The sequence below is a fragment of the Adiantum capillus-veneris genome, chromosome 26 (genome assembly GCF_014529385.1).
Source record: "Adiantum capillus-veneris isolate H3 chromosome 26, ASM1452938v2, whole genome shotgun sequence".
Taxonomy (NCBI): Eukaryota; Viridiplantae; Streptophyta; class Polypodiopsida; order Polypodiales; family Pteridaceae; genus Adiantum; species Adiantum capillus-veneris.
This window is the reverse complement of record NC_140956.1, coordinates 99,249,965-99,260,118: the sequence shown is the minus strand read 5'-3', so window position 1 is coordinate 99,260,118 and position 10,154 is coordinate 99,249,965. Positions and strand designations below refer to the sequence as shown.

General features: G+C 41.4%; 2 protein-coding genes across 3 annotated transcripts; one reads left to right on the top strand and one right to left on the bottom strand.

Moving 5' to 3' along the window:
* The first annotated feature begins 605 nt into the window (after nucleotides 1-605).
* Nucleotides 606-6,185, top strand: LOC147423886 (beta-glucosidase 6-like). Of its 2 annotated transcripts, XM_086501359.1 has the most exons (9): nucleotides 606-677; nucleotides 763-856; nucleotides 1,466-1,691; nucleotides 2,368-2,483; nucleotides 2,556-2,800; nucleotides 2,914-2,951; nucleotides 3,030-3,138; nucleotides 3,299-3,404; nucleotides 5,832-6,185. In XM_086501359.1, exons 3-9 carry the CDS (start codon nucleotides 1,551-1,553, stop codon nucleotides 6,004-6,006), a joined length of 930 nt encoding a protein of 309 aa, XP_086357485.1. In that variant the 5' UTR covers nucleotides 606-677; nucleotides 763-856; nucleotides 1,466-1,550; the 3' UTR covers nucleotides 6,007-6,185. The 2 variants fall into 2 exon arrangements, with proteins under 2 accessions (XP_086357485.1, XP_086357484.1); XM_086501358.1 differs by lacking the exons at nucleotides 606-677; nucleotides 5,832-6,185 and adding an exon at nucleotides 3,481-3,732 and having other exon boundaries at nucleotides 769-856.
* Nucleotides 6,186-7,658: 1,473 nt separating this feature from the next.
* On the bottom strand, nucleotides 7,659-8,629 carry LOC147423885 (uncharacterized). The gene is made up of 2 exons (XM_086502219.1): nucleotides 8,572-8,629; nucleotides 7,659-8,328 (listed from the first exon to the last, which is right to left on the bottom strand). Exon 2 carries the CDS (start codon nucleotides 8,324-8,326, stop codon nucleotides 7,862-7,864), a length of 465 nt encoding a protein of 154 aa, XP_086358345.1. The 5' UTR covers nucleotides 8,327-8,328; nucleotides 8,572-8,629; the 3' UTR covers nucleotides 7,659-7,861.
* Between the last annotated feature and the right edge of the window lie 1,525 nt (nucleotides 8,630-10,154).

Sequence of the window (10,154 nt, the reverse complement as noted above, 5' to 3'; positions counted from 1 at the left end):
GGTCCTTCCGGCAGAACTTCATAAGCTGGGTTTTCTTCAGTTTCTTCTTCTTTTCTCTAGGTTTTAGCCCCCTCAGCGGGGATCTGCAAAGCACAGTCAAGTTAGCCAAGACCCGAAGGTCACTCCGATGTCGGAGCATCATGCAGATGATCACAGATGCAAATACCACATAGAGAGTTGTTCACGGCACAAAGGATTCTGGCTTTGGCCAAGAGATTGGCATGGACCCACCTCTCTGGGGGAAGTGAGTCTATGACTGACCACACTAACGCATGGATCAACGTCTATAACCTTGACCCGGGAACCCTAACCCTAAAACCCGTCACATTCCCCACCCTCCATGCTTTAGTATGTGTGGGTGCTATCACCCCCATCATTGTCGTAAGAGAGAGATTTTCTTGCACTTCCTCTTACACACTATCTGCCATGAAGCTTATGCAATCATTGCACATTATGGTGTCAACACATACCCAAATTGCACCCACAGCCTGGATGGTGAGGCAGGAGGTTGAATAGAGAACTCCAATAGGACAGCTCCTTGTTTTTCTCTGTTTTGCTATAAGTAGGTTGCATCTTTAATATGAATCCTTTAATTTTGATGGCAGAATCCTTAAAGGAAGTGAATGCCGAAGGCGTTGCATTCTACAATAACGTCATCAATTGTGTTGTGGAGGCTGGTAAAACACTCTTCTTTTTTGCTGCCAAAGATGCCTACTAGAGTTGAAGGCACCTCTGTTGAATAATAGTCATGGTGCCATTCAGGTTTGACCGCATTTGTTACTCTCTATCATTGGGATTTACCACAGTTTCTCCAAGACGATCCTGTTGTGAAGGGATGGGGTACCAAACACATCATGTGAGTGTTGTAGTTACCAAGAATGTCCTGTCTGCTTAGGAAATCTGCAATGATCTCTTTAAGGCGATTCAGATTAGCTGAGGCTCAAACCTTACTGTTTTCTATGTCCTCTAGTTCTTGTGGTCTCATGTTGTTTCTTTCAAATGACAGTTCTCATGTACCACGTGTTGTATATGTCTGGTTTTTCACTTGTGGCTTTCGAACTTCTACTCTTGCATTTTATACTCTCAGCAAAAGCGATTAAATTGTCTTGAAATGATCTGAAGTGGATGGTTATTTCTATGGAAGTATGAAAGGTAGGTGCACACACGCAATCTCAAAACATTGAAGGAGGCTACAAAAAAATATAATGACAATTTTTAGCTAGCCTGTTTGGTGTATTTGTAGCATTTTGAGCTGTAGTTGCTGATGTGCTCGGTTGCTTCTATCCTTAACCTCCCACAAAGGTAGTCAACTTTTCTCTCATCCTTGCCTAGATTTTGGCTCTCCTAGTGGAGCATCACATCAGATGGTGACAATGTTTGAATACTACTGTAAAACACTCGGTACTCATTTTAAACTTGAAAGGTGAACGAGGAAACTTATAGTGACAAAGTTTTTTCTGTGCAGAGGACATTTTGTGACTTTTGCAAATACTTGTTTCAAATGCTTTGGAGACAGAGTGAAGTATTGGATAACCTTAAATGAGATACATATGATCTCAGTTTTGGCATATGGGTTTGGGTTAATGGCACCTGGAAAGTCTGATGATGCAGGCATTAATCCCTACACAACAGCGCACCACCAGCTTCTGTGCCATGCTGCGGTTGTGAGGCTCTATCGGACAACGTATCAGGCATGTTCCAATCTCATTCTTGTCATATGCAGGTCCCTTCAGTGTGAGCTACATACACGCATGCACTCGCATGCAAGCACAGAGTACAGGAATGAGTCAAGGATGACTTGAGCAAAAGCATGGGTATAATCTCCTTTGTTAATTTAGCAGCCGGAATGGACCGTTAACATTGTGTGTAGCTTTTGTTTCATTGAACTTGTTTGTTTTAGTATCTGGTGTCACTTTTATCTCTTCAAGACTCAGAGTATTTACTATGCACTTCCTTACCATAGTGTTAATATGTCGTGAGTTTGGAAATTTTGTGGGGTTTCAATTTTGGCTCTTTCTGAGTTTAAGGACAGAACTGCACTGGTTACCTGGTGTTGCTAGTCTCCTTCTATTACATCTCTTGAATTGTGTTCAATTTGGGCCACTTGTTAGGTTCATGCTAGGCGTAGAAGTCTTATTCCAACTCCCAAAGGGTCCCAATATTCGTCCATTATTTAATGGCATCATGTGAAATTGGGCAAAGAGACAAATAGAAAGCACAAAATGACTGGCTTAAAGGGGTGGTTATTTGGTGAAGCCCAACATTGAAAGCTTCTCTTGTTTTAGAAGGCCCACGTGAGTCTTAGCCTTTCCATTTTTTATTTTTGGAAAGGTCAAAGGATTGAAAACTGTCCTTGTGACTTTACAGAAGGAGCAACAAGGTTGGATTGGCATGAGTGCTGACATTTCTTGTTATGAGCCAATGTCTACAAAACAAGAAGATGTGGATGCTGCTTTGAGATGTGAAGAGTTTGAGATGGGCTGGTGAGAGGAAGTTCTGCACTTTGAGAAGCTCATTTATAGGCTTCTTGGATTTGACTTACAATCTACTTACAGGATACTAGATCCAGTCCATTTTGGCGACTATCCCCAGACTATGAAAGACATACTCGGTGAGCGGTTGCCTACATTTTCCAAAGAAGAAAGTGCAGATCTTAAGGAAAGCTTGGATTTTATTGGTTTGAACTACTACTTTACTTTCTGGGCAACTAATGCAAAGCTTAGTGAAGCCTCTTCAGTGGAAGTCAATGTTCCCTCAGATTTCAATGTGTTTTTGAAAGAATCTCAGGCAGAATTACATTGTATGTCATCTTTACTTGAACCCCTTGCATTTTGTTTTTCAATGTTAAACTTTAACGTGCTGTCTACATTATCTTCCAACATCTTTGAAAAAACTCACAGCTACTTGTATCAGGGAAGGATGCGAATGAAAACTTCTTGGGTGAACTTAGTGTAAGTCGATGCTTACTTTTGTCTTTGCAAGGACTGATTACTGTATGTTTCTAGAGCCTTCAATGATTTTTCCTTTAGGGCCTGTTGGAACTACCGCTATTTCGTAGCTGTCCCTGGGGTTTGAGGAAAGTTCTAGCAGGCCTCAAGAAACGATATGGCAACACAAAGATTTACATCACAGAAAATGGTAGCATCTTTGTTTATAGTGTATTGACCTCCATGTTTGAAGCAATGAGCTCTGGAAGCACCTCTTGTATCTCTATCACAAGTTTTGAGGCATGCTGCACTCTCGTATCTCTATCACAAGTTTCTTTTGATGGATACTCTCTTGATGTTTATTGTTGCAGGAACACTCGATCCTGATGCTAGCAGCATGTTGGATGGACCATTGAATGACACACGCAGGATTAAATATCTGAAAGATCATCTTTCAGTGGTAGCAGACTCCATCAGGTCAGGATTGATGCCCACTTTTTTTGGTGGGTTTTTTGTCAAAAGTATTTGTCTTATCATGACTCGTCATGCGTAGGATACTGAGATGAGGGTAAGACTTAAGTTTGGTGCTCACTTTGCATCACATTAGTATGCAAGCGGTGATATAGCATTACACTTTGCTCCATCCGTACATGCAAGTCCCTAGCGATTCCTAGTGCTATCAAATGTAAGTTCAAGCCTCCCTTGCTTCACGTAACTCAGCAAGTGACTGGGGATATGGTTGGGAGTTGATATTTTTTTTGACAGAGAGATATCACACTAAGCTTTTCTCTAGACGCCTTCATTTCCGACAAGTATCGAGTATTTGCTGTTTACAGGGTGCTCTCTTGAGTGTGCTCTTCATTGGAGGTAGACCAGTGTTAGGGACACATGAGCCTTTAGGTGCAGACTCTAGTAAGCCACTATCTGGCGGGGAATCCCGTTGGCTCACCATCTCTAGATTTTGCTTTCAGTTTTGGCTCATCAGGTGAGAGTTCTTCATCATTGATCCTGGTGGATTATCAACGGGGATCACATTGTCAACAGATACATTCAGTTCCTTTCATAGCACAGTGGTTACATTAGAGGCTTGTTGTTTGGTAGGCAAAGTGGTGGAAGAAGGTTGTCAGCAACAAAGGTTTTGGACTTCCTCAGAGCTGCCTTACTCGTGCCTCAGATTCCCAGGATTGTGTTGGTCTCTCCATTGGGGGAGGTTGTTCCATTGGTTAGATACTAGCCTCAAGCAAAATCATAGTGTGTGTTAAGAATGTTCCTCTTGCATAGCAGAGTAGTATCTTTTAATCGAGCCGAGTATTTTAGCTAATGTTGTTTTGGAATCAGCTCGAACCTGAAAAAATGCCTTATCTATTGCACAAGAAGATTTCTCATGTAGGAAAACGGAGTCTTTTTCAGTGTTTTTCATACAATGCATAACATCATGAGCTTTCGCTCGAGAGGCACCGCATACCTAGCTAGGTACGATTGGGGGCAGGGGACCCCCGGCCCCCCCACCGGGCCGGCGGTCCCCTGCCCCCAATCGTACCTAGCTAGGTATACGGTGCCTCCTTCACAAAAGCTCATGATGTTGGGGTAAGTCACAATGTGGGAATTATTGTGAGAATTTGTCTAAAACTTCTTGTGTTGTTATTAGTTTGTTTCCAGAAAAGCATGCAGCAAATAGTTCAAGAAATGTGTAAGATTTCCTCAGAAGTTTCATCTCAAATGCTTACAACTTGGAACAAAGCCATAAATTGTCTATCAATAACCCTATGCATATTTTAAGCACAAATAGATGTTTTGAATACGACGAGCCTTCAAAACCTAAAATATGCGATTGTAATGAAAAGAGAACACAATTAAAGCCGCTAAAAACCATCTTTGTGCAACGTGTTAATTTGACGACAAGCATCTAGGCAAAGGCCTAACAAGGGGCAAAGAGCCCATATGCTTTGGAAAGGGGCCTTATTAAAGGTTATATAAGGGCATGGTTGTGCGGTTAAAGACGAGCCTATTCCCTCTGTCCTCTCAGTTAACATCACATTAGCAATGATTGAGATTGCTAGTGGAACATGGGAATTCCAAGTACTAGGATAGGAATTTCAACATCCCGCAAATATGTGAGCTCCATCTTAACCACTCTACTCAAACAAGAACTAGTTATGGCATCCATTATTCTTTCCTCAACTTCAAGTCTTCAATAATTTATTGACATTATCAATAATGTATTAGGAATGTATCAATAATGTATTAAGAACAAGATTGTGCTTGACTTAACACAATTTAAGCAATGTATTAAGAACAAAATTGTCCATGACTTAAAAGAGAAAGAATTTGAATATGTGTTGATGAAGTAACTTGTTCTTGAAACTTGAGTCTTTGCCCGTCGATAGGTTCATAACTGTCTAAATTAGGCAATATCAATCAAATGTCAATCCAAAACTATCTCCAATAGAATCATCTCTTTTTTCACAGTTCCCTCTTTGGAGATGTGCTAGCGATCCAATTGGATACCATTAAATGATTTGCCTCTAAGCCAACCTCTTAATTTGGAGCTAATATTAGCTATGATTTTAGATTACTTAACTATTATAATAGCCACTTAGTCATGATTGATGATAATATAGGCTTCGAAATGCACATTGCATGCATGCAAGGCCACTCTTTATATAGAGTAAAACTTGTTTGACTTTCCATTATAATGGGGCTTTTCATTTCCTTGTCTCTTACCCTTCACTATTGCATTTGAGATGTCTTGAAAGGTTTTCTCATTTTTTGAAATTTTAGAGATCTAATTATTTATTCTATTTAAATCAACATTGAGTTTAGCCACATACTTGTCATGATGAGATGAAGCTTATGTCATGGGTGTTCTTTGGTTGGGACTCATTGAATTTTTATTGTGGCTAGGGTGGACAAGGTGATGGTGGAGGGCTACTTTTATTGGACTCTTATGGATAGTTGGGAATGGGCTAGTGGCTTTATGCCCCGTTTTGGATTGCACTACATTGATTTCAATGACCCCAAATTGCTAAGGATTCCAAAGGCCTCGGCCACTTGGTTATCATGCTTTCTGAAAAGTTAGAGTTGAAATGGGCCACATCCTAGATGTCTTGAAGTACATTGTGATTCAATGCAACCACCCATAATACTTCATGTATATGCAAACTTCTCTAAAGATACTACACTAGATGTATGTGTAGTATTATAGAGGAATTTCCCCTCATACAACTACATATCTAACACTTGCAGAAAACTACCTATACCATGATTCAACGATCCGGCTAAGAGCACCTACAACATTATTGGTTACGTCCTTTCAATAATGAATTCCAAGATAGAACTTCCACACGAGTTTAACCCATTGATATTCAAAAGAGTGATTCTAGATTATAGAGGGCACGGTTCTTGTTGGAAGAGTAATTTGCTCAAATGGAATACGTTTGAAAACATTAAAAATTTTTAAATCTTCTTAAAATCATTAAAAGTTCAACAATCACAAAACATGCTCACACACAATGGGGTCTTGTGAATAATAAGCTAAATAACCACTGCCTTACACAAGAAGATTTAGAAATTTTCTCATGTAGGAAAATGGAGTCTTTTCTAGTGTTTTTCATACAATGCATAACATCATGAGCTTCTGTGAGGGAGGCACCACATACCTAGCTAGGTACAATTGGGGGCAGGGGACCGTCGGCCCGGTGGGGGGGTGGTGGTCCCCTGCCCCCAATCGACCTAGCTAGGTATGTGGTGCCTCCCGAGCAGAAGCTCATGATGTTGAGGTAAGTCACAATGTGGGAATTATTGTGAGAATTTGTCCAAAACTTCTAGTGTTACAAGCTTTTTGAGAATTTACAAATCAATATTTGCAATGCCAACCAAGATATTAAAAGAATTCAAAATTGTACATTTAAAGAAAACCATATTTACATTTATATATGCTACTTTAATGTCCATTGCCAATTTAAAAATGGCAATTTGTTTCAAGATTGATTAGTTGAGCACACATTTACGACTATTTTTTGATATAATTTATGGACTTGCACTAGTTTAATAGGAGATTACAATGACGACGATGATCCAAAAGATTTATTGATTGGTAAACAATCACATATTAAAATAAGACAACAAAGATGGATGTTTTTATTTGTCAATTCACAAATAGTATGAAATAGCTTCGTTATTACATATTTTAAAAAGACATCAAGGATAGGTCCACTTTGCAAGTCATACTCTCAATTAGCTCATCAAAATATTAATTCCTTCATAGCTTTCTTGCTACTACTTGCCTCCTTCTTAACATGAGCATATCAAGAGTTGCAAACAATTTTCAACTATATCAAGAGTTGTGTGAGCAATCAATTTGATAAAGGACGAGGTTAAACGTGTGCGTGTGTGTGTTTGGGGGAGAGAGAGAGAGAGAGAGAGAGAGAGAGAGAGAGAGAGAGAGAGAGAGAAGAGGATTTAGAAAATTTCTCATGTAGGTAAACGGAGTCTTTTTCAGTGTTTTTCATACAATGCATAACATCATGAGCTTATGCTCGAGAGGCACCGCATACCTAGCTAGGTACGATTGGGGGCAGGGGACCACCGGCCCCCCACCGGGCCGGCTGTCCCCTGCCCCCAATCGTACCTAGCTAGGTATGCGGTGCCTCCCTCGCAGAAGCTCATGATGTTGAGGTAAGTCACAATGTGGGAATTATTGTGAGAATTTGTCCAAAACTTAGAGAGAGAGAGAGAGAGAGAGAGAGAGAGAGAGAGAGAGAGAGAGGGCTCCTACATTTGCCCTTATTCAACTGCAATGTAAAACAAATGACAAAGCTGGATTGTTATCTCAAAAGCTAATATATATTGTCTGTAAGGAAGTGATGGATGGCTATAGTATGCCATATATACAAACAAGGCAGCTATGTCAATCTAACAGGGAGTAAAGATCTCTAAAACTGGAAGTAGCAACATGGATTAGTGGAGCAACATGAGCTGCCAACATAATTTTGGGTATACTTCATATCGTGAGCCGGTGGCATGGAGACGAGCGGGGCAGACGCATACACAGTCGCATCGCTTGTAACATCTTGTGTCCCCCCTTTTTCACCACCATAGACCATGTCCGCTCGATCGCGCCTCGCTGCCTTTACCTCATCCGCGCCCTCTGAAGCGGCGTAATCGTCACATATGAAGCATATGCGGCAATGCATGTCGCTCTCTCCATATAAGCAAGGGCAATGTTGGCATTTGCAGTCTTGCATGGCCCCTGTATTGACATCAAATGCGACATCACCTTGGTCTTGTAATTGCTGGTGTGCTGCTGCCGCAACTTCGATTGTTCGTGCTCGTGCTTGACAGGTCGGCCACATGATGCAACTCACCATTATGAGCAGTCTTATCCTCCCCACCTTCATCTCTGCTACAATCATCAACAATGAGTTCTGATACACTATGCAGCAGATAACTTTTCAGTATTTAAGAACCTCTCTCTCTCTCTCTCTCTCTCTCCTCCCCCCCCCCCCCCCCCCCCCCCCCCCACACACACACACACAAGAGCTAGTATTTCTCTTCAATTTTCAGCTTGAAATAACACTTGTGCGCTCTCTCTCTCTCTCTCTCTCTCTCTCTCTCTCTGTGGCAGTCGAAAACAAGAGAGAACCTGATGAGAGATTGAAATTCTTCAGTTGGGCGACGAGATTTGTCAGCAGAGGAGGGTCTCTGAGAGAGAGAGAGAGAGAGAGAGAGAGAGAGAGCGAGAGAGAGAGAGGAGCAGAAGAAGAAGAGAGTGAGAGAGTTGGCGGACCCAAATCACGGCCTTTTTTTGCGTGCGGTAAGGTTGCTGAATGCGTTGTAACAAACAATTCATTTGATAAGTGGCTTATTTTATGTTATTTCAAAACTTGATTAGAGAGCGTCTTTCAAAATATAGTGAGCATGATAAAAATTTATTTACCACATCTTACAAAAAAACCCCTGTTTAAAGCAGCTGGGATTGGCAATGTAGTATTTTTGGCCTATTCATTATTATATCTCACGATCATCATTTGTTCGTGTTCATAAATCTGTGTGTGTGTGTGTGTGTGTGCGCGTGAACCCTAGGAACTTGTAAGTTCTATGTGCATGCAAGGGGGGCGGAATAGGCGAGGGGACATATCTTACAACGCAATACAAGATAGAGAGAGTGGGAGAGAGATGGATGACCCTTCGCCTATTGAGTCAAAGAAACCCCTTGCTGTGCTCAGTTGAGAAGAGTCATACTGCATGGCCTCACAAAATTTGATGAGGTACGCTTGACAAATACAAAAGAGAAGAGCTGGACCTGCATAGAGACAAGTTGTCTATCTCCCGAAGAGCTGATCCATCCTCGTCTTTCACATAATGGTTCTCATCACCGATGTAATTGCTGTTTCCTGGTCACCTTCTTTAAGTTGAGAAAGGAGTACTAAGAGGAATTAGTCTTCATGGAAAAGCTGAGCTTTGCCTATCAGCAAGAGGGGGGACCGATGACGATGAGTTTGGCAATTTAAGATTCTGGGAAGTTGATCCGTCACAGTTGATCAAGGAGAGAGTGGGAGAGTGCAAGGGAATGATGAAATACTTGTACGAGCATAGTAGAGGGATGGGCCATGTGTGGAGGCAGCCATGAACATATCTAGCTTTGGGCAGATCCTCTCTCGATGCTGGAGTTGAAAGAGGTGAAGTTGTCCTAAGAACTTTTGGCTAGAGTGGCATGACAAATGTGGGGCATGTGAGGTGGGTTGCATTCATCTATTTTGGAGAGTTGGCGAGAAGGGACCCGAAGATTTTGGTGAAGGCAACCATAATGCTAGCGCAAATAGGACCAACAATAGTGATATAATTAATCATGGGGTGAAGCCTGTGTGGCATAGTTTGGTGGATGGTGAATTACTGTACAACACGGTTGTTGACAACCTCGTTGGCTAATGGTGAGAACTTTAGTGTTGCTCTGTGACAAGATGATTATAACACGAGCAACACATAATTTTCTTCTAGGTTGCCACTGATCTCATAGCTAGCCCTACAAGATGGTATGGTCGGACACCCTTATCTCTTATTGGGTAAGCTTAACGGTGAGACTTGAGTGTCTCTGTCTCATCCTAGCCATCCCACAGTGCTTCTACGTAGATGGAGAAGATTTCTTCTAGAGGTTCAGTAATGTTCAATCTTTGCTTCCCTATGGCAACCTTAATCTTCAATGTAAACTTCTACATGTTGCACTTG